The sequence below is a fragment of the Pelophylax lessonae genome (assembly GCF_965119305.1).
Source record: "Pelophylax lessonae genome assembly, chromosome: 8".
NCBI classification, from domain to species: Eukaryota; Metazoa; Chordata; class Amphibia; order Anura; family Ranidae; genus Pelophylax; species Pelophylax lessonae.
Genome location: NC_138775.1, coordinates 20,800,747 through 20,825,250, shown reverse-complemented (window position 1 = coordinate 20,825,250; position 24,504 = coordinate 20,800,747). Strand labels below are relative to the sequence as shown.

General features: G+C 45.6%; 1 protein-coding gene across 1 annotated transcript in view; it reads left to right on the top strand.

Annotated features, from left to right (window-relative positions):
* TMEM43 (transmembrane protein 43) overlaps positions 1 to 13,947 on the top strand; it is a 37,722-nt gene extending 23,775 nt beyond the window's left edge. Inside the window, exons 7-12 of the mRNA XM_082265382.1 lie at positions 1,240 to 1,310; positions 2,893 to 3,014; positions 6,193 to 6,264; positions 9,622 to 9,723; positions 9,866 to 9,983; positions 13,521 to 13,947. Of these exons, the coding sequence (XP_082121508.1) occupies positions 1,240 to 1,310; positions 2,893 to 3,014; positions 6,193 to 6,264; positions 9,622 to 9,723; positions 9,866 to 9,983; positions 13,521 to 13,723 (688 nt within the window). The 3' untranslated portion in view covers positions 13,724 to 13,947. The remainder of the gene's footprint in view (positions 1 to 1,239; positions 1,311 to 2,892; positions 3,015 to 6,192; positions 6,265 to 9,621; positions 9,724 to 9,865; positions 9,984 to 13,520) is intronic.
* Positions 13,948 to 24,504: the final 10,557 nt, after the last annotated feature.

Sequence of the window (24,504 nt, the reverse complement as noted above, 5' to 3'; positions counted from 1 at the left end):
CATAATACACACAGCGCTGGGCACAGGACTACATAATACACAGAGCGCTGGGCACAGGACTGCATAATACACACAGCACTGGGCACAGGACTGCATAATACACACAGCTCTGGGCACAGGACTACATAATACACACAGCGCTGGGCACAGGACTGCATAATACACAGAGCGCTGGGCACAGGACTACATAATACACAGAGCGCTGGGCACAAGACTACATAATACACAGAGCACTGGGCACAGGACTGCATAATACACAGAGCACTGGGCACAGGACTGCATAATACACAGAGCGCTGGGCACAGGACTACATAATACACAGAGCACTGGGCACAGGACTACATAATACACAGAGCACTGGGCACAGGACTACATAATACACAGAGCACTGGACTACATAATACACACAGCGCTGGGCACAGGACTGCATAATACACAGAGCACTGGGCACAGGACTACATAATACACAGAGCGCTGGGCACAGGACTACATAATATACAGGAGGGTGTTAGGCATAGAGTGCAGGGTTCAGAGGTTTGCTATGCACAGAGGACACTTCTGCCCCCACATCCATAGCTCACCCCAGCACCCTTCTCTCACAGATTACCTCTGCAGCCAACTCTCAGCCCTTCCCCCCCACAACAGCTAAACTCTCCATCTTTCCATGCAGCTGTATCAGCTCTGACCCCTCCTCCACCACTGTCCTCACCTGTGTACAAACAGACCCCCCCCCCCCCCAATCTACTCATCTCCCGGTCTCAGCCCTCCACACAGTCAATTTTTGTCTCTGCCTCTCCTCTACTGAACAGCAGCAGGAGAACCAGTGAGATTGTCCAGCAGGGGGCGTCGGCATCCAAGCCTCCAGGCTGTTTCTCAGCCAGCATGGGATGCCCTCTCTACAATAATCCGGCCTTGAATCCGGGGACAGACTTGGACCGGGGACAGTGTCCTCAATCCGGGGACTGTCCCCGGAAACCAGGGATGTCTGGTCACCCTACAGTATGAACCAGGCAGAGGCATGGATTGTCCAATGCCTCCTGAATTTTTTAAAAGCAAAAAAAAAAAAGTATTTGAATGAAGGAGCAGTGGGGTGCCTTATGCAAGGGGAGCCATATCAGGATATCTGGAGCTCTTTTTTAATGTAAGTATGCATATGTGTTAGGATTTTATTGTTTGCAAAGTCTTCCATTTTCTGTGTCCTTACAAAGTTGAGTAAAGCAAGCGTCCCATTTTTTGCAGCGCCATGGCGGTGGAGTCATTCACAGCTGTTGCATCAGATGTTCAGGTTGGAAGTTATTACCTGTCTAAAGGTGAGAATATTATCAGTGCCCTACAAGATAGACAATCTTTCTCTCTTTCTCTTTTTCTCTTTCTCGCTCTTTTTCTTTCTCTTTTTCTCTTTTTCTCTCACTTTCTCTTTTTCTTTCTCTTTTTCTCTCTCTTTCTCTCTTTTTCTCTTTCTCTTTTTCTCTCACTTTCTCTTTTTCTTTCTCTTTTTCTCTCTCTTTTTCTCTTTTTCTCTTTTTCTCTTTCTCTTTTTCTCTCTTTCTCTTTTTCTCTTTCTCTCTTTCTCTTTTTCTCTCTTTCTCTTTTTTTCTTTTTCTCTCTTTCTCTCTTTTTTGACACAGTTGTAATGGCTGTTATCCTGGACTGAAATGGCTTTCTCTGATTTCACTGTGAGCTTCTTACAATGTGTTTTAGAAGCTGCAGCAAGTCAGACAGAGCCCTGTAAAGACAGCAGACCGTTGTTCTCTCTGGAATTAACACAGAGCCCCTGTGTTCCTCCTATTTAGGATCACAGGTCTCTGTGTTGATTCCACAAGTCCCTCCCCCACACAGTTAGAAAGCACCCCTTAGGCTCACACTTAACCCTTTGATCGCTCCTGGGTTAACCCCTTCCCTGCCAGTGTCATTATTACAGTAACAGTGCATATTTTTAGCACTGATTACTGTAGTAATGTCACTGGTCCCCCCAAAAGTGTCAAAAATGTCAGTTAGGGGTCCGATCTGTCCGCCGCAATGTTGCAGATACAAGGCTGCTGAGTTTACCACCGCTTTAAAAATTGTGTTCCTATTTTAAAGTGGATTTCCACTCGAAAGTGGAACTTTAACTTATCTGTCTCTTCCCCCCCCCCCTCCGGTGCCACATTTGGCACCTTTCGGGGGCGGAGCAGGTACCTGTTTTTGACAGGTCCCCTGTCCCCACTTCTGTCGTACCTCCCTGCAGCGAGGTATGTCAGAAATTCGGCCCCCCTCCTCCTCCCTCCTCCTCCCAGGCTAGTAGCCGAGCGCAGCGTGCTTCGCGCATGCGCAGTAGGGACCCGGCAATGGCGGCGGCAGCATCCGACAGCTGATGGAAACATCGGCTGCGGTGCCGACATCGCTGGACTCCAGGCAGGTAAGTCACCTAATATTAAAAGTCAGCAGCTACAGTATGTGTACAGTGTGGGTTGCTGCTGACTTTTAATTTTTGGAGGGGGGGTGGGGGGGGGCAGAACTCTGCTTTAATGGGGGGGGGGGCAGAACTCTGCTTTAAAGGGGGGGCAGAACTCTGCTTTAAAGGGGGGGGCAGAACTCTGCTTTAATGGGGGGGGGGAGGAACTCTGCTTTAATGGGGGGAACTCTGCTTTAATGGTGGGGGGAGGAACTCTGCTTTAATGGGGGGGGGGGACTCTGCTTTAATGGGGGGGGGGGAACTCTGCTTTAATGGGGGGGGAACTCCGCTTTAATGGGGTGGGGGGCAGGGAGGTATCAGGGAAGGCAAAATATTATCAGATTAAACGTTCGCTTTAAAAATGATTAGCAGTAATATCCAGCAGTGCGGAGGGGTGCTGGGTATCGGATTGCCCCAGAGGAGAAGGCTCTTGCAACGGCTAACTTTCCTTCTCATAGGTCTGGTTGAGAAAATTGACAATTTCAAACAGCTGAGTCTGACGCAGAAAGGGAATCCACAGGCTGATGTCTTCACAGAAGGAAATTACTTCTATCACAGCGCCAACCCCAGGAATCCAGAGGTACTGAATACTTTGTCTTGCCACGGGCAGAGAGGTTAAAGCATATCTAAACCCAATTTGGGTGTAGACTACAGAACAATGCCTTCTTCTCCCCTCATCTCCATTACATAGGAGGAGGTGTTTTGTAGTTCACAAAAGACAGCTGGAAAGGCTGATAACCTCATTTGAGGAATAATTTCAGTGCACAGGAAGTGACGAGGACACAGGATTTGTGGCAGAGTCAACAGATATTTTCTGAATTTACGTAAAATGTATCTAGCCTGGAAAAAAAAAATAAACGAATGCAGCCACCATATCCAAAGACTGGTAAGTTCAAAAGTATTCGGCCCCTTTCACACGGGCTTTCCATTCCGGTCCGCCTGTCAGTTTTTCAGGCAGACCTGATTGGATGATCCATGCATCCCTATGGAGCAGTGGATGTCGGAGGTGACATGTCCACTGACACCCGCTGCTATCCGATCTGATCCGGTTCGTGAAACCTGGATGGATGGAAACCCTATTTTCTATCTGTCTGTAGGATCATATAGGATCAGATGAAAACAGACAGGTGGCCCGTTTTCATCTGATCTCCCATAGAGGAGAGCGGGGATCTGACAGGTCTGTCTCTGCAAAGTAAGCGGAGATGGACCTGTCATCCACCTGCGGGGATCAGCGGATCGATTACATCACCGCCCCCCCCCCGCCCCCCCCCCCGGAGTCCCTGTGAAAGGACCCTTAGATTTTTGCTCCTGGGTTTAGATATAATTTAATTTCCCAGTTAGTGCAATGTTACACTTATTCTTATTTCAGATGGTTTTACAAATGTTTCCCCATTTGTGTTTCTGTAAACTTTCCGTTGCTCTCTGTTGACACTTCCTATTGGTCAGAGTGGATACTCTGTGTGGAGATGAGAGGATTATTATGAGGATTATATGAGTAAACTGGAAGAAAAGCCTAAAGCAGGCCATAGATTGAGATTTTATTTCCTGCAACTACAATTCCCCCATCAACACAGTCATTGTTGATGGAATCCCTTCCCATGGAGCTATTGTGTTCTCCCGGTGTGGGGGCGGGGGAAGCTGTCCCTGCCAGTAGAACACAATGATTACTGCTAGCGGCTATAGCTACTGGCAATAATCACATGCTAAAAAAATCCAACAGGCTGGTTGTATCCAAGTTGGTCGGTGGATTGACTTTGGTGCAATCAGCCTGCCCATAGATGGATCAGATATCAGCCGTTCCCTGCTGAACCGATTCATTTAGGCCCTGTTCATACCTGAGCATATTTCAGCTCGTAAAACGTTCATCTCTGAGGTCTCAAAACGCCCAACAAGCAAAATCCCATTAATTTAAAGCGCTGCACAAACTGTTGGCGCTATATAAATCCTGTATAATAATAATAATTTCAATGGACCCTGTTCACATGTGAGCGTTTTGTCACCTGAAGCAAAACGCCTGAAGCTCAAAAAAGTACATGAGCTTCTTTTTTGGCTGATTACAAGCGTTTTTATTAGAGGTCAATGCCAGCCTCCAAACACCTGCAAAAAATGCTTGTAAAATGCCCGTAAAATGCCTGAAAAAAGCCAGAAAAACACGAAAACAATGCCTGAAAAATGCCAGAAAAACATGAAAAAAATGCCTGAAAAATGCCAGAAAAACACGAAAAAAAATGCCAGAAAAAAAACACAAAAACAATGCCTCAAAAATTCCAGAAAATCAAGAAAAAAATGCCCGAAAAACCACGAAAAAAATGCCTGAAAAATGCCAGAAAAACACAAAAAAACGCCTGAAAAATGCCAGAAAAAAAAACACAAAAAAATGCCTGAAAAATTCCAGAAAATCACAAGAAAAATGCCAGAAAAACACAAAAAAAATGCGTGAAAAATGCCAGAAAAACACGAAAAAAATTGCCGAAAAAATGCTTGGAAAATTGCCCAAAAAAAAAAAAGCCCAAAAAAACTCGCCTGAAAACGATACGCTCAGGTGTGAATGGAGCCTTATGGCCGGCTTAACACAAACTATTCCTAAAATGTTCCCTCCTCCTACCTACCTGCATACTCTGCATAAATCTATCTTTGTACTTCCCTTTTTTTAATTGGCTCTGGTCCAGTCACGTAATCCTGCAGCTCCACAACACAATGCAATATGGCGACCTGAAGGCGTTCCATATGCCATTGGGGGATAGAACACTCCCAGAAATACAATTTCCTGCTTGTGTGATTGGCTTGCTGATATTCCTAGCAGTCAGCACCAAGATACAAGTCAGATTGTAGGCATCTGCGCTTCAAAAATTTCATTTTTAGTGAGATACTCCAAAAGAATTGATAAGTTCTAAAGGGATGCAGACACAGCAACTTTCCCCATTAGAAGACTGCAAGTGCATCAGCTGATTAATAATGACAAAGTCCATCCAATTCAGATTCACTCTCTAAACATTGACATAATGAAACAAACCGCTTTTCCTTCAAAGCAGGTAGGAATTTACATCAAGGTTTGTTAAAATCCCTGAAATGTACAGAGATCACCCAAAAAGGATTGTTTTTTTTTTTTTTTAAAGCGTAACTCCACTTTTGTTGAGAAAAAACATTCCCCTCTGGGTGATCTCTGTACATTACAAGGATTATAACAAACTTTGTTGCAGATTCATTCCTTTTGTTGTTCTGAAGAAATCATTGTTTGTTCCTCTGTGGCTCTGTTCTGAGTGGGTCTAATGGGAGTGGTTTCATAATTATCTATCAGCTGTGGCAGCTGCAGGGCTCTAATGAGGAACTCTGCTGGGCCTGCGTCCCTTTAGACGTGTTCCTATTGGGGGTATCTCACCAAAAATGACATTTGTGTTGCAGGGGATGACAGAAATCTGACTTATATCTTAGGCAGACTTCTGGGAAAATTGGTGAGCCAATCACACAAGCAGGAAATGATGTTTCTGGGGGTGTGGTCAGTATACATTCTGTGTATAGAACAGCTCCAGGCGGCCATATTGCATTGCATTTTCAGAAAATTAGATCAGCTGCAGATTGAAAAGGAAAGGTAATTTATAATAATTCAATTACAATATGATTTGTGTCACAATTGTATACGCTGTATTGTTGTTTTCTTTATTGATATTTTTTCCCCAGGAAAGTGGAGTTACCCTTTAAGAAAAGTTGAGTTCCTCTTTAAATAGGCACCTTATTTGTTTTCTGTCTTCACATTTCAGGTGGGTGATCTACGGATCTCTTTCTGGTTCGCTGGCGTTTCCCTGGGAAATTCATTTGGATCAGTGGACACGGTAATAATCTTTATATTGTTTTAAACGTTTGTTTCTAATCGCAACACTTTAACATCATAAACAATGACCACAATGTCCCTCTATTTTGTGGGATTTTACAGGCAACTATTAATTACAATAAAGACATTTATATACTCTAATTGTTTAAAAGACCATAATTCTTTATGTATAAATAAAGCATTATTGTCTTTTAAACAATTATAGTATATAAATATTTTTATTGTAATTAATAGTTGCCTGTAAAACCCCACAAAATAGAGGATCCAAAAATGTGTTGATTATGTTTATGGGATGATGGCAAAAATACCCTTAGTTTAAAGAGTTTTATTCCTTTTACCAAAAAAACACGATAGTTTCCCTGAACCCAAAAAATTAAGATTTATTATCTTATAGAGAATATCTAAAAATGTTCAATTAACCACTTTACCACTGGAGGATTTTGCTCTTACATCCAGGCCACTTTTTGCGATTCGGCACTGTGCAACTTTAACTGACAATTGCGTGGTCATGCAACACCGTACCCAAACGAAATTTACGTCCTTTTTTTCCCACAAACAGAGCTTTCTTTTGGTGGTATTTGATCACCTGTGCGATATTTATTTATTTATTTTTTTTTGCGCTATAAACAAAAAAAGAGCGACAATTTTGAAAAAATAACAATATTTTTCACTTTTTTTTTATATGAAATTCCCCCCCAAAAAAATGTAAAAATCTAAATTTTTTTATAATTTTAGGCCAATTTGTTTTCTGCTACATATTTTTGGTAAAAAAAATTGCAATAAGCGTATTTTGATTGGTTTCCGCAAAAGTTTTTGCGTTTACTAACTAAGGGAAAGATTTCTGTAATTTTTGGTGTGTTTTTTTTTTTTTTTTTTTAACGAGTAATGGCAGCGATCTGCGCTTTTTTTTTTCTTTTTTTTCTTTTTTTTTGCGGGACTGCGACATTGTGGCGGACAGATCGGACCCTTGACTGACATTTTTGACACTTTTGGGGGCACCAGTGACATTACTACAGTAATCAGTGCTATACATATGCACTGTTACTGTAAAAATGACACTGGCAGGGAAGGGGTTAATTTTTATTGGTGATCAAGGGGTTAATGTATGCCTGGTGCTTACTGGCGTGTGTGGGGGGAGGTGACTGAGTGACACGGGGACAGATCGCAGATTCAGCTATGCTGAACCCTGCAATCTGACCCTACCTGTCACTTAATAGATCCGCCCACTTTGTTTACACAAGCGGGCGGATCTCCACACTCGATTCCCCGACGATCGGGGAAGAGTGGCGGTGATCACCGCCGCTCCTCCCCTGGCCCGACTCCCGCTGTGACTGAATACAGCGGGAGCGAGCCTTCGGCGGCGCGCGCACGCCGCCGAGAGAGGGGAATGTCGTTGGACGTTATCGAGCCACTTTGCCGCAGTAGCAGCTCAGTGAGCAGCGGTAAAGTGGTTAAAATGTTGGATCAATGCTAATGGACAAAGGAAGAAGCTAGCACCAGAGAACAATATAGCCAATTCCTCTCAGTGTCTGTAAAAATACATGGGTGCAGCAAAAAATGAATTTTAAAATCTAAAAATATATACCAGTAATCAGTGAAAAGACTTCAGTAAAAAATTAAAAAAAAAAACTAAATTCATAAGAAGAAACGTAAATTTAAAAAAAGATACACAAATAATAAATCAGTAAATAGTCCATATATCAATGTGTATAATAGGCCCACCAATTCCTGAGCATTTCGTGCATAAATTCCTACTTTGGCCTCTTGCACAATGCAGCTTGAAAAAGCAGAGTACAGCTTTTTTTTTTTTACTGAGCTAAAATACAGTCCATTCATTGTAATGTGCCTGTGCACACAGGTGCGTAAACAAGCACTATGCATTCTTCAGTAAAAAAAAAAAAAAAATAGAAAAAGATGCATTTTTGGTCAGTAATTTACGCCTCATGCACGCGAATGCTCATTAGCATATTGTGCAGAATGAGAGCGCGAGAATCAGGTTGTTTGTGTGAAAATGCGTGACTGCAGACGAAAATGCGCAGGTGCATATGCACGAAAATGCACAGAAATACGAGCAAATACATATGCCTGAAATAAAATCGGAAAAGATGCTCAAACTGGAGTATAATGTGCAAGAGGCCTTAAATAAAAAAGTACAGCCAAAGCTCGTTTGGCTGTACTTCACCTGTGGATCACTGGAGTGCAGTTAGTTCTGCACTCCTGTGACCTGTTTTCAGCAAACAGCTGGCTAAAGCCAACTAAAGCTCACAGAGCTGGTCCAGGCTCAGGAATGATCACAACCATATGGTCGGGATCCGCCCACATGCCTGGACCGGCACCCGACTCAGCCTGAGCCTGAGCCCGCTGCTCCTTCCCCCTCCAGTGAGCAGGGGGGGGGGGGGGGGGTAGAGCAGACAGTGGGGACTGACAGTAACCAGCTTTCTGCACAGGGAGCTCTGACACTGACAACAACACTGACACCAACAATGGGGGAACTATTCCTCCCACTGATACCACCGATGGTGCACTATTTATCCAACTGACACCAATGATGGGGCACTATTCCTTCCACTGACACCAACAATGGGGGAACTTTTCCTTCCACTGATATCAACGATGGGACACTATTCCTCCCACTTATACTAATGATGGGGCACTATTCCTCCCACTGATTCTAATGATGGGACACTATCCCTCCCACTGACACCAATAATGGGGCACTATTACTTCCACTGACACCAATAATGGGGCACTATTCCTCCCACTGACACCAATGAAGGAGCACTATTCCTCCCACTGATACTAATGATGGGACATTATTCCTCCCTCTGACATTAACAATGGGGGAACTTTTCCTCCCACTGACACCAACAATGGGAGAACTATTCCTTCCACTGATACCAACGATGTGACACTATTCATCCAACTGACACCAATGATAGAGCACTATTCCTCCCACTGACACCAACAATGGGAGAATTATTCTTCCCACTGATACGATGGGCATTATTCCTCCCACTGACATCTACAATTGGCACTTTTTCTTGCAACAATACCAATGACGGAACATTATTTTGTCTCCTACTGGCCAAAGTCGCTATGCAATATATTTACTCCCACTGACAATCAAACCAAAGACGTTGTTTACTCCCACTGACTTTGGGGCATGTTCTTCCACTGGCCAAAGTCCAGCCCTCCTAATGTCTGGAGGACAGTAACCTGGCCCTTCGTCTAGAAAGTTAGGAGATCCCTGGGTTAGTACATAATCTCTATGATTAGAACAGATCTGTTTGAAAATGTTGTGTGCTCAGCTTTCATCTGCTGAGTTGCTGTTCTGACTTCTTCCATATTTTCCTGCTAGGTGAGTGTCGTGGCGCGGCAGCGAGGGGTGGAGCTGGTCCCATACAAAACCAAATCTGGAGACCAACTGGAGCTACTCTACATGGGGAGTCACACCGCTGAGGTTAGTCATTGGGTGGTCAAAGACGAACCCTGCTAAGCATTGTTTGTAACTAGTATCATTTCTGAAAATCTTTTACAAAGTTTTTTCTGGCCTTAACTGCCTGGAGACACCTTGAGAATTTTAATGTGTGGCCACCTTACAGGAGATCTTCCATGCGGAGCATCAGAGTAACATTATGAAGACCTGGATGCTGCGAGGGGCCGGCTGGTTCATGATGTTTATGGGCATCAGTCTTATGATCAAGATCTTCCATACGCTGGGTGAGCTTTTATACATTGTAATTAGAACAACATACACACCCATGCCATACCCAATCCATATAACCTAGACCCTTCACGCTGACTGTATGCAAATATTCGGCCTCACTAGACTGGGCTTTTTTTGCGTGGGGCCACATATTTGCGTATACTTGCGTATATCCCTTTGAGTTAGGAGCGCGCCTCACGGAGAGCCGATATTTCGGGAAAGTGCTTGTACCGGAGTGATGCCTGCAGCTAGAGGCATCGCCCCGGTACCGGTGTCCATAGCCAACGGTAGGCTGTCTTGTAATGACAACCGATGCGTGCCCCCCCCCCCTCCCGCCGCCTTTCGCGGCTTGGCCGGGTCTTCCATCCCACTAGGAGACCCGGGCAGCCAGCCTGCACGGCTGCCGAAGACCCGATCAAAGCCGCATTCGGCTCTGATCGGGTCTCTATGTAAAAATCCCAGAAGTGATGTCATGACATCACTTCCGGGTACTCGGCGCCAAATTCAAAAAAATGACAGCATTCAAAACAGCCAAATTTGGCGTTTTTTGAAGGCTTTTCAGTGCCGAGGAGGGGTTTGGGGTCTTTTAGACCCCCAGATCTCTCCACAAGGAGTACCTGTGAAAAAATAAATAAATACATTTTTTACATGTCCGAAAATATCGGCCGATATCCGATGACCAAAATATTGGTATCGGCATTAAAAAAAACGATATTGGTCGATCACTAGTAGGTACCTGTTTAGATTTTTTTTATTATTGATTATACATGAAGATTTTGTTATCCAAAGGTTGTCCATTCAGAATCATGGTAGATAAGCAACATGTATGATGAAGAAAATGGAGCGAAGCCTTCAAAACATAATGGAACAGTCTTGGGTAGAACCAACATTAGAATGGGTAAAAACATTCCAAGTGTGAAGGACGAGGTATTTAAGAACAAACCTCAAAAAATTGAGTTCCAGTGGTTGAGGATGAAAAATAGCGAGGAAAAGGAAAGAGTAGAAGAGAAAGAGAGGGAAGTCGACTGCTCCAAGCGGGCCCAGGACTCCAATCATAGCAATCAGGGGACGTAAGTGGTCAGGGTTTAGGTACCTGATTTTTTTTAAGGTTAGTAGAGACAGTATTTGAAGCTGCTGACTTTTATGGTTTTAAAGTGGAATTTTAGTTAAAAAATTCCTGATAGATCACTTTAGGATGGCCCCTTTTGCAGGTATAGCTGTGTAAAACATACAGTTTAAAATCCACTCTCACCCTGCTCTGCACATGCTCAGTTGGTCTCCATTTTTGGCATTGTGCCAAAAATCAGAGCCAGTAAAAAGGCCGATCTGCTGACAGCCTAAAGATTTACTGCTGCTCTAATATTCAGCAAAATGGCAGCTCCAGCAAGAAGAAACGGGAGCAATGCTAGAGGCAATTTGCAGCACACACTCATTTTGGTAGCATAATTCTTATTATGGAATGTACTGTATGTTTCTTGCCTGATTAATCAATTTACTCCACCTCGGGTACTTGTATCCTCATGGTTTGTCCAAGCCTTGGGTATGTGGAGTCCAAAAGAATGGCAGCCAAAACACCAAGTTTTCATCCTGCAATCAACTTTATTTATCACAGCCCAACTTGCAGAAGATCGGGCTGAGGCATTTCGCTGAATAGCCTGGCACCCTGGACCAAAAAGCTCTACAGGAGGAGTTTATGCATGTTGTGCTGTGAACAATAAAGCTGAACTTTATCGTTCATGTATCAACTGTGACCAACCGAGGGAGAGCCAAAATCAGGCACTACATCCCTATATCAGTGGAAGCTGAAAAAGAAACAGAATAGGACTTTTAGCTCCTTTCTGACCGCCCGCCGCAGATGTACTGCGGCAGGCAGCCGCTCTCAGGCAAATTGCCGTACTTGTACGGCGCTCACTCTCGGGAGTCTAGGGGGCGAATGCGCGCCACCGGTGGCAGGCTCCTGCCCCCACTCGTCAGCGGGGAAGCGGATGTGTGCGTCAGGCGGCTCCGATTGCCGCCTGACACTGGCGATCGTTCCCCGCTGAGAGAGAAGAACAGCCAGCTGTTGTAAACACTGCCGACCGCTCTTCTCCCTGGGATGATCAGCGTGCCTGTGATCCTTCTATATAGCATCACATGTCTCTATGGTCATGTCAGAAGCCCCGCCCCCATACAGTTAGAATCACTCCCCTAGGTTTACGTTTAACCCCTTGATCACCCACAGGGTTAACCCCTTCCCTGCCAGTGGCTTAATTACAGTAACAGTGCATATTTATAGCTGGTACCCCCAAAAGTGTCAAAAATGTCAATTAGGGGTCCGATCTGTCCACCGCAATGTCGCAGTCCCGACATTAGTAAAAAAAATAAAAATGACACATTTTTCCTGTAGTTAGTAGACACGATAACTTTTGCACAAACCAATTAAAATACGCTTATTGCGATTTTTCTTTTTTTTTTTAACAAAAATATGTAGCAGAAAACAAATTGGCCTAAAATGTTAAATTTTGATTTATTTATTTTTTTTGGTAATGTCATATAGCAGAATGTGTGAAAAATATTGTTTTTTTCAGAATTGTCGCTATTTTTTTGTTTATAGCGAAAAAAAAAAAAAAAAAAATTGCACAGGTGATCAAATACCACCAAAAGAAATTACTATTTGTGAAAAAAGAAAGACGTAAATTTTGTTTGGGTACAGGGTCATACAACCGCGCAATCGTCCGTAAAAGTAACACCGTGCCGAATCGCAAAATAGGGCCTGGTCAGGAAGGGGGTGAAATCTTCCGAAGCTGAAGTGGTTAAGGTGCAATTAATCATTGTATTTGATTCGTGGCACCTTGAAAGTCCCATTTTTTTTTTTTTTTTTTGTACTTTTTTGATTTCCTTTATCATGGCACAGCCCATAAAAACTCTTCTCTGCATCAATGGGAGGAGTTTTTCCTGATTGTATTGTGAACAATAAAGTTGATGAAAATCCATAAATCCATCCCTTTATTGCTTTACCTGTTTTCTGAAGAATGGCAGCTGGAATCTGCTTTGGGCATGGACTCCGCACCCATTGCTGTCCTTTAAAATGCCACCAGAAACCTAAAGGGGGAAGAAAACTTCCCTCTAGCATTGCCTATAATAAGGCTTACCTAATGGGTACTATGAATAACTCCTAAACTTGCGCTATTTAGGAGATATTTACTGGCGCATGCGCTCTGAAGGAATGGCCGCCCGTGCCGTTTCTTCAGAACCCCGTGCTGCCCATGCGCGGGAGTGATGTTAACGCGGCTTTGGCCAGTCACACAGCTGGAGTCTGCGGACCCGAAAGGAAAACGGGCAAAGATGGATGCGGCCTCCAGGTGGGTCGTTAAGGGCTTCGTTTGCAGGTAAGTGTCATACAATGTGCTAGTATGCAATGCATACTAGCACATTATGCATTTACTTTGCTTTTTATTTTATTTTTTTGTTACCTGCAGAGTTTACTTCCTCTTTGAAAACTGCAGTCTGATGTGTATGTAGTATTTTGGTATAAGCTGCTAATTAAAGGTGCTTTCCATTTTTCTCTGCAGTGGATTGGTTCCCCATCGTCCGTGATCTCGTCAATCTTGGACTGAAACTCTTCGCTTTGTGTTTGTCCTCTTCCCTTTCCCTGCTGACCATCGCCGCCGGTTGGTTCTTCTATCGCCCTTTGTTCGCGTTACTGTTGAGCGCCATTGCAGTTGGCATTATATTTCTTGCTCGAACCCGTGTGCCATCCAAGAAGCACCAATAAGAAGAAGTGTTCTGTGGTCTTCATGCAGTATTGCTTAGGGCTTGAAGCTGGTAATAAGGTTACTGTACCCAGACTATAACTCTGGGGTGATTCATGCAATAATGTATTCTTTATCACTATGCAATTTTTTTTGATACACATGTATTGTGTTTTGTAGCTCATTTTGTATTTATGTGTTATATGGGGCTAAAGGGGATATGAAGAACTAAAAACAAAATTTAAAGACCTAGAACTGCATAAGTTACAACTTCTTTTAAAGGTATAAGTTCATCTTTTGGAACATGTTATGGTAAATACAGGTGGAACATGTAACATGTTCCAGTTCTTGCCCCAGTTCCCCCTACCCCCCCCCCCCCCCCCTTTCAGTGTGACAGTGGGCAAGGAATCTTCTCGCACCCACTGTCATTTTTTGGAAAAAAAAAAAAAAGCCCACACGTCTGTGTCATTCATTCATTCATTCATTCATTCATTCATTCACAGTTTCCTGTGAATTAACTACAAGATCATTTGCCACGGCGGCTAATTGCTTGTAGTTCTTAATGAAATGCAGGGGCACTGATCAGCGCACTCGTAGTTCATTCACAGGCCCTGCAGAAGCCTGACATTGCAACCCTGACCTGCTGATCACAAGGGCAATGCTTTCCAGGCTCACTGCAACCCTGACCTGCTGATCACAAGGGTAATGCTTTCCAGGCTCTTGCAGGAAAAATAATAAATGAAAATGTTTATTCTGCAAAAGAACTGTATGTGCATTTAGTATTTTATTTTATTTTTTTTCAGGAAAGATGAACTTATCCTTTTATTAATGCTAGTGATGCAGTTGGTCATGTTAATACTCAAGTACTTCCTAAGTCAATGTTGGCCAAGTCAGGGGCGTAACTACAGGGGTTGCAATTGCAACCGTGCCCCATGCTCCAGAGGGCCTGTGCGACTCCCCTGTACACCTGGATAGGAGGGGCGGCGGGGGCAGCATGTAGAGAAATCACTGTCCTCCTTTTTCCTTCCGTAGCTGCAGCAGGAAAATGGAGGAGATTGGTTCCTCTGTATGCTGCCCCCACCACTCCTCCTATCCAGTTCACTTGTGTTCTGCTGTCTCTGGGCCCCTGTGTGCTCCCCCACCCCACTTTGCTCCCTCCCTCTCCTGCCAGCTGCTCATGGAATGTGTCACAATAGAGAACCAGGAAGGGGTAGGTAAATATGTAATTTAGCAGCTCCTTCCTTTTCTGAATGGACAGAGTCATAGTCAGTGAGATTGTAAAAAAAAAAAATAAAATGATAAAAAATAATACAATTAAAATACCAAAAAATAAAAACTACTGACACCAGTGGGTGAACTTCCAGGATCACAAAGGTCCCCCTTTCAACTGGGCCCTGGCATTCCACCACCATGGGGAGGCCCCAAGATGGCAGGAAGGGGGCCCACTGCAGAACTTGTGAACGGGTCCCGCTGCGGGACCGTAATAAAGGGCCCTGCAACGAGAGTAAAGGGCCCCAGGATCAGTGGGAAGAGCCCCAGGCTTGAAGGGAAGGGCCTGGCCAGGGGTCTGGGGGAGCCCTTTATGGTTTCTTGCACTGGGGCCCTGAATATTCTAGTAACGCCTCTGGACCAAGTATTTAACGTGTTAGTGAACCTTTTCAGGAAAAATGAAAAGGTGTTCGAACTAATGCTGTACAACTTCCACACCCCCCGATATCTGCTGTACTTACCTCTGTGGGTGATGAGCTGTAAGTCCTCACGCAGACAATGTAGCAGTCCGGGAATTTGAAATCCCCGCTTTTCTATGTGCAGCAAACCCAAACGGTTGTGATTGGTAAACGCTGGCACAGCGCATTTCCCTGATCCATTACAGATGCCCTGTATAAAGAAGTGGGAGGAGAGCAGGGACTCCAAAGCTCCCAGACTGCTACACAGGCTGTGGGACTGACTGCTCATCTCCCACCCATGGAGGTAAGTACAGCGGAGATCAGGAGGATGTTCGTTGTTCCCCCTTTTCATTTCTTCTGAAAAGGTGAACTAACCCTTGAAGCTAGTGGTTGAAAAATTACCACGCAGCTTGCCTTTTACAAGGAAGTCGGTGGTTTGAACCCTTTTTCTGTTTTTCTCATGCCAGCCCTGGTGCACACTACTGGCTTTTGTTGCCTAACAGGGAATTGTTTTGTAGTTGTGATTTCTTGGGGGAATTTCATAAAACTGGAGCAGACCGAAATTTAGTTTTCATAATTAAATGAAGTCTTTGGTATGCTCTTTGTCCCCAAGCAATTTTTGTTTTTGGTAGCTATCACTTACCCCTCTCCCTGACCGAGGTCAATATGCCTCCTCTCTGGTGGGAATTTCAAAGATGCACACCCAGTGCTTGGCTCCCTCTAGCATCAACAAGACAATTTGGTGAACTGCAGAGAAACCATATTTCCCATGATCCACCACTGAATGGGACTTGTTTTGCTTCTCTGGATTGCCCCTCGTTATATCACCATGAGGAAAAGGGAGAGAAAGTTATGGGCTAGAGGTGTGTGGGAGCAGAGGACTGCCATTCATGACATCACTGCCAGGATGGAGGGCTAGAGGTGTGTGGGAGCACAGGACCACCCTTCATTACATCACTGCTAGGAAGGAGGGAGAGAGTGCTATGGGCAAGAGGTGTGTGGGAGCACAGGACCGCCCTTTATTACATCACTGCCAGGATGGAGGGTTTAGAGGTGTGTGGGAGCATAGGACCCCCCTTTATTACATCACTGCCAGGATGGAGGGCTAGAGGTGTGTGGGAGCACAAGACCGCCCTTTATTACATCACTGCCAGGATGGAGGGCTAGAGGTGTGTGAAAGCACAGAACCGCCCTTTATTACATCACTGCCAGGAAGGAGGGAGAGAGCCCTATGGGCAAGAGGTGTGCAGGAGCACAGGACCCCCCTATAATATATTACCCCCCCCCCCCTTTAATATATCACTGCCAGGAAGAAGGGAGAGGCGGCAAGAGGTGTGTGGGAGCACAGGACCACCCTTCATTACGTCACTGCAAGGAAGGAGGGAGAGTGAGCTATGGGTAAGAGGTGTGCAGGAGCATAGGACCACCCTACCTTACATCACTGCTAGGATGGAGGGAGAGAGTGCTATGGGCAAGAGGGGTGTGGGAGCACAGGACCACCCTACATTACATCACTGCTAGGAAGGAGGTAGAGAGTCCTATGGGCAAGAGGTTGCAAGAGCATAGCACCACCCTACATTACATCACTGTTAGGAAGGAGGGAGAGAGCCCTATCGGCAAGAGGTGTGCAGGAGCATAAGACCACCCTTCATTACATCACTGCTAGGAAGGAGGGAGAGAGTGCTATGGGCAAGAGGTGTGCAGAAGCACAGGACCACTCTACATTACATCACTGCTAGGAAGGAGGGAGAGTGAGCTATGGGTAAGAGGTGTGCAGGAGCATAGGACCACCCTACCTTACATCACTGCTAGGAAGGAGGGAGAGAGCCCTATCGGCAAGAGGTGTGCAGGAGCATAAGACCACCCTTCATTACATCACTGCTAGGAAGGAGGGAGAGAGTGCTATGGGCAAGAGGGGTGTGGGAGCACAGGAACACCCTACATTGTATCACTGCTAGGAAGGAGGGAAAGGGAGCTATGGGCAAGAGATGTGCAGGAGCACAGGACCACCCTACATTACATCACTGCTAGGAAGGCGAGAGAGGGTGCTATGGGCAAGAGGTGTGTGGGAGCACAGGACCAACCTACATGACATCACTGTTAGGGGGGCAGAGAGAGATCTCTGGGTAAGAGGTGTGCAGAACCATAACATAACATAACCGCCAGGAAGGAGGGAGAGATGGAAAAAGCTGTGTGGGATCACAGGACCACCCAACATTACACATCACTGCCAGGAAGAAGGGAAAGGGAACTATGGGCAAGGGGTGTGCAGTAGTGTGGAACCACCTTTCATTACATCACTGTTAGGGGGGATGGAGAGAGATCTTTGGGCATGTGGGAGCATAGAACCACCCATATTACATTGCTGCCAGGAAGGAGGGAGCGAGCCCTATGGGCAAGAGGTTTGCAGGAGCACAGGACTATATCACTGCTAGAAAGGAGTGAGAGCCCTATGGGCAAGAGGTGTGTGGGATCATGGGACCACCCTTCATTACATCAACGCCAGGAAGGAGGGTGAGTATGGCTAACTATGGAATATACATAGTTACATCGGTCCAAGCATAATATAGCCATATCTGGAATTCTTGTTTAAGAGATTGCTATTCCAATCCCGACAAAGGGGTAATATGTTATTTTCAATCTAAAATTGGATATAAAAAGTGAATGTCATTAATGCAAAAATTCATTATGAAGAATGTGGAAATATATACCACTGATAACATGGGCACTAATAAATGAATCATATGTGGGCAGGAAGGGTGATTGACAGCTGAAAGCTGGCCTCTTCTTCTCCTTTCACTCCCACTGGCTTTCAGCCGCGGCAGAGGGAGCCATACAGGAGGTTGGTTCCAGTAATTACCACACTGATAACCCTCACTCCCTGCATGATGCATTTCCCCCCTGCTGCCCAGGCCCCACTGTCTGCCGCTCCTGAGAACGATCATGGGGTGCCGTCAAAGATTGGGTCCACTGGCTGTATGGGTCGCGCTGTATCCAGATGCCAGCAGCGCACCCCAGACCCAGTGCATGAAATCAAGTACAGGTGCTTGATTTCGGGCAGGAGGGCCGCTCTGCCTCAGTACAGCTGCGTAGGGTGGTCCAGGATGGGTTAAAGTGGTTGTACACTCTCAAATATACCCAGTGAAGTGACAGGGCTCAGGTGATACACAGAGATGAAACAAATCCTCCTACATAAGTTGTACCAGTGGCGGCTGGTGCTCCATGGGCCGGGGGGGGGGGGGCAGCAGACCGACCGCATCATACACCCCCTGGAGCACACCAGGCCGCACACCATTCCCCCCCCCCCCCCAGCGAGACAGGAGAGACAGGCAAGGATAGGACATGCAGGACCCCCCTCCTCTGCTCACTCACACTGCCTGGATGCGGCGGCGGCTTCGGTTTCTTCCCCCGTCTTCTGCGTCTCCTTCCTCCATGCCCAATGGCATGGCTTCTCCTTTCGGCCAATCGGGAAATGGGTCTCAAAACCCGCTTTCTGATTGGCCAAGAGGAGGATCCGTGTTCCAATAGCGAATTTTCATGTCACACAACTGGGTGGACTCGGGGCGCACTGCTCTGCGCCCCGAGCCCACCCTTTTTTTTTAGCCTGTGAGAGCCTCTGTCTCTAATCCCATGGTTAAAAAAAAAAAAAAAAAAAAGCCCCATCGAACTCCATTGCATCTGGCGCCCCCGCATGTAGATTAGGGGGCTGGACGCATTGATAGGTGGGGCGGCGCACCTGCGCCCCATATGACCAGCCGCCACTGAGTTATACCTGTTTACTTGCAGTCTTCTCTTTTTCATGCATTCAAAGTGCTGAATATTTAAAGCTTATCGGAGTTAAAAATAAATAACTCCCCTCCACATAGCACACAGGAACAGAGCTGAGGCTGTCAATCAGCTGGAGCTCCCTCCCCTGTCACCATTTTTTTCTTGGTGTCAGGAAAATGTATCCAAAGTGACTCATGCTGATAGCAGAGGAAGGAGGCAGCAGACAGAAATTACACTAAAGGCCCGTACACACGTACCGATCGTCGGCATACAAACGTCGGTGGACGAAGGATCTGCCGATTGTACGCGTGTTAGTATGGTGCCTCCGACAGATGTCTGCGCACAATCCGCGGACAAAAGTCTTTCGTGCAAACATGAAAATATTTGTATGCCGACACCAGAACGGACGATTGTTCGCCTGTCAGTACACAATTCGGCCGACAGACCGCAGATTTGCAAGACTGGGCATGCTCAGAAAATAGAAAACACAGGGAAAGTTAACCATTACATGACATCACTTCTGCAGTCGGCGGACAAAATTCTTGTGCTGTCCTTGTGCTGTCTTTGCACTTTTCAGCAGACACCGACATCCCGGGGAGAAAAGAGGAACATTTGTAAGCCGACCATCGGTACGTGTGTACGGGGCTTTAGTGCTCTGGATTGAGACAAGTACACACCACAGAGGGAAATGCTTTGTTTATATTTTACATCCGAGGTATACATCCACTTTAATTTTATGCCACCATAAACCAAAAGTGGATCTTTATAAAAAGAGAATGCTGCATACGATAAATATCTCACTTGTCTTCTGAAGGTAAAAGTTATTGAAGTGCTGTTGGCAGTAACCACAAATCAGCATAAAGGTTATTCTTTTTTCCTCCTCTTATGTTTTTACATTCCCAACTGAAATCTGATTGGTTGTGAACAGCAACATCTGTTATTTTTGCACTATTAAGTCTTGAATCTGTGCTTACAATTTTTGTCTACCCACTGCATCTATTTAATGAATTGATATTATTCGAATACGATACCAGTACACGGGGCGATCCCACCTGCTGTACCAGCACAACTGTCACTTGAAGTTTTGTTATTGTGTGTGTGCCATAATAAAAGGCCTTCTTTTTTAAAAAAAGAACTTTGTATTTTTTTGATTCTTAAAGAATTTTTCATCACTATTTACATCTTGGAGGGATATACCATTGCATTTCCCCCCTCATGTCCAGAATTGCTGCAATTCTAATAATAATATAATAATTCTAATAATAAAGCAATATTAAAGGTTATTTTAAAATAAATAAATACCTGCTCTGTGTAATGGTTTTGCACACAGTAGCCCCGAACCTCTTCTTCTGGGGTTCCCCGCCAGCGCTCTTGGCTCCTCTTCTTCGGTGCTTTCTATTAGGGGCACTCGTGCAGGCTCGTTCCCGAGCCATCTTGTCTGTGTCCTTTTACAGACCGGGTGGCTCGGCCCCGCCCGTGTCAAAGCATTTGATTGACTGCAGCGGGTGCCAATGGCTTCTGGTGCTATAAATCTGCCCAGAGAGGAGGGACAGAGGCAGGAGAGCCTCAGCCCTCATGCACAGCCCTGGATTGTTAAGGGGCTCAGATAAATATAAGGAGGGATATGGGGAGGGATTCGGTTACACAAAAGGTTTATTACCTTAATGCAGGGGCGTAAAACTCAATTTAATCATGGGCCGTATCAGCATTATGATTGCCCTCAAAAGGGCCGGTTGTATCTGTAAGACTAGATGTCCAGAGCATCCCCTACCCTTACATAAGATGTCAAGAGCCTCTCCACCATCAGAAGTTGAGTCCCTCACCCTCCCATAAATCACCCCTTAGCCTGAGCTGCGGCTGGGAAGAGGCTGTAGGCATTGCTGGAAAGCAAAAAGCACAGGGTCTAGAGGAGGACCAGAGCAGGGCTGGAGCTCTCCTGCAGCTGCAGGAGAGGTGCGAGGGCAGGATTCGGCCCGCGGGCCTTGTGTTTGACACATGTGCCTTAATGCATAAAAGGTAAAAAAAACTTTTTAGGTCCCTTTCACACTGATGGACCAAATGGGTCAGCCAGTCAGTTTTACAGGCCGACCCGATTTGACCGTCCATTGCTCTAATCTGAGCCTGTCTGTAGGGATCTGCTCCCCATCCATCCATCGGATCCGATGACATTTAGGTGGAAACAGACAGGCAGCTCCTTCCGATAGCCCATAGAGGACAGCGGGCTGTGTCCATGTCAACTCCGACTAAGCAGAGACCTGTCATCTCTGCTGAGAGATCTCCTGCTGAGCGAGCTGATCGACTGCTGGAGTCTGCCAGTGTGAAAGGTACCTTAGAACCAATTTTAATCTGGGCCATGAACACTGGAGCACCTCCACCTGAAAACTGGTGATGGTTAGGAGCACATCTGAGCCAGCGTTGCATCAAAAATCTGCATCCCTGTAGGCATAGTTTGCCACCTGTTCTTGCATCTTTAGGGCTCGTTCACACAGGGTAGTACAGCATACGCCCGTGCAAAGGTCATGTTGACCCACACTGATATCAGTGCATGTGCATAGCCCCAATTACAGTGTCAGATTGAGAGCAGCGGCTGTGTCCATGCAGCTACTGCATTCCAATTGGCATCAATGGGACTGACTACTCAGAACACCTGTTAACCCCTATGCTGGGAAATCACAGCCCTCGCATGGGTGTATGCTGTTGTATGCCCCATGTGAACAAGACCTAAGTATCAATGCAGATAGGTATGCAACACAGAGGCCCTGATGGGCAGCATAATATAAAGTGCCTTGAAAAAGTATTCATACCCCTTACAATTTTCCACATTTTGTCATGTTGCAACCGAAAATGTAAATGTGAAGAGTAAACAAAAGACCGCGCTCCAATGTGAACTCAAAAACAAATAAAAATATAAAGTGAAACGGTGTGCTCAAAACCCCTGACGGCGTCAGACGCACACTGACGAAACGCGTAGGGCGGGACTAAGACGGGACACGCCACTTCCGCTTCTTGGAATACAGGTGGAAAGCGGAATGGTGTCCCCTGTTTCTCTGTAGGCTTGGAAACATTCGTCTATTTGTAAGTGCAACTTTTAAATTGTTTTAAATAAATTTGGTTTTGATTTACTACACCACGAGAAGCCTATCTTTCTTCCCTACCCATCCTGAGACTCTGCACGGAGAAAACGGAACGTACCCAGAGGTCTATGGAATATTGCCTGGCTGAATTTGACTACCTGTAATGGGGGTCAAATATTGCTGGAGAGCGGCTTGTGCATGCGATTTGTTGGTGGAATAAGGGATACACATTGACTGGTGTATATGATTGGATGGTCGTAGAGGAGTTTGAACACTCGGCCGGGTTATTTTCATCGTTATTGGGACTTTTTTTGAGCACAGTGTTTCACTTTATATTATATTTGATTGGTTTTATTTGTTTTTCGATTTCACATTGCAGCGCGGCCTTTTATTTACTCTTCATATCAATAAGCTCATTGCTTTATGGCACGCTGCTTTTTCTTTTGTTTTTATTATAGTTATAAATCACTAGCGCAAATTAGTGCAAAAGGTATAAACATCACTGGATATAGTTTATACGCAAGTGTTGATGTTAAAGCGGAGTTCCACCCGAAATTTATACTTACCTCCATCTTCTCGCTCCCGGTCACCTGAAAAACAAATGGATAATCGCAATTTTTTTTTTTTTTTTCACTTACCTTTTAGAGAAAATATACTTACCTTACTTCCTTCTTCCTCCCCTCGGCAGCCACGGCGATTCGTCACTTCCTGGCTCTGCAATGATTCCTGGGAGCTGAACGTCATCGCTCCCAGGAATCATTGCGCCTGCACCGGCCCCGACGTCAGTTCCGGGGCGCGCGCGTCATTCCCTTCTAAACAGCTTCTGGGCATGCCCAGAAGCTGTGGAGGGATGACGCGCGCGACCCGGAAGTGACGTCGGGGCCGGTGCAGTGCATCGTGGGACCGAAGAAGGAGGAAGAGGACCGAAGAGGACGCGGAAGAGGATCGTGCTGGCTTCAAGCTGCCCACACCTGAGATGGCAGCGCTGGAGAAGACAATTTCAAGGTAAGTATTTCTCCTGAAAGGTAAGTGCAACCCGGGACAGATCAGAGGCTAGCCATTGTGGAATGTGCTAGCCCTGACTGTCCCGGGGGTATTTTTGTAAAAAAATGTATAACCAGGGTGGAACTCCGCTTTAATTAGTCACCATTTTCAAAAAAGGATTGTGTATTTTATTGGGATTTTATGTGATAGGCCGACACAAAGTGACACAGAATTGTGAAGTGGAAGGAAAATGATAAATGGTTTTCAAATTTTTTTTTTTTTTTACAAATAAATATGTGAAAAGTGTGGCGTGCATTTGTATTCACCCCCCTTTACAGCCTGGGACAAATGGCTCTGTACATAAAAGCATCCACGCAAAAACATTTATAATGTGGTATACCGTATATACTCAAGTATAAGCCGAGTTTTTCAGCATGTTTTTTCATGCTGAAAAAGCCCCCCTCGGCTTATACTCAAGTCACTGGCTCACTTACTTTTTAAAAGTGTCACCGCGCATGCCCGGGAATAGCTCAACGTGTATGGGCTTTCCCGAGCATCGGCGGCGTATGCGCGGTGATGTACTGGCGCTGGGCGGGGCCATTTTTAAACCGAAGGCGCCTCACCGACAGATAAATGAGACTCCTCCGCAGCCCCTGTATTTCCTCATGCAGTGCTGCGGGAATGGTACAGGACATTCTCCATTTCTCCTGTACCATGCCCGCAGCACTGCATCTCCTGTGCCATGCCTGAACCATCTCCTGTACCATGCTCACAGCCCTGCATCTCCTGTACCATGCCTGAACCATCTCCTGTGCCATGCCTGTACCATGTCTGAACCATCTCCTGTACCATGCTCACAGCCCTGCATCTCCTGTACCATGCCTTAACCATCTCCTGTGCCATGTCCGCAGCCCCTGTACCATGCTCGCAGCCCCTGTTTTGGGTCTCGTGGTGGTCCAGTTGGGTCTGGTAGCTGCTGCATTTTCCACCCTAGGCTTATACTTGAGTCAATAAGTTTTCCCACTTTTTTGTGGTAAAATTAGGGGCCTCAGGTTATACTTGAGTATATACGGTATATATATAAAAGGGGCTTAAAAGAGAAGTATGGGGTTTCTGCTTTTTTGTTGATTTAATACTTACTTATCTAGGTGGATGCAGTATTGGTCCGATGCTGCATCTGTCCCCCGACTCCTCTGCACTGAGAACCGAGCGATCGAACACAGCCGATTGCTCGGGTTCTCAGGGCTCCCTGAGCAGAGTGCGGATGAATGTCAGCCAGCAGCTCTCTGCTTGCTCACTGTAGCGATGGGC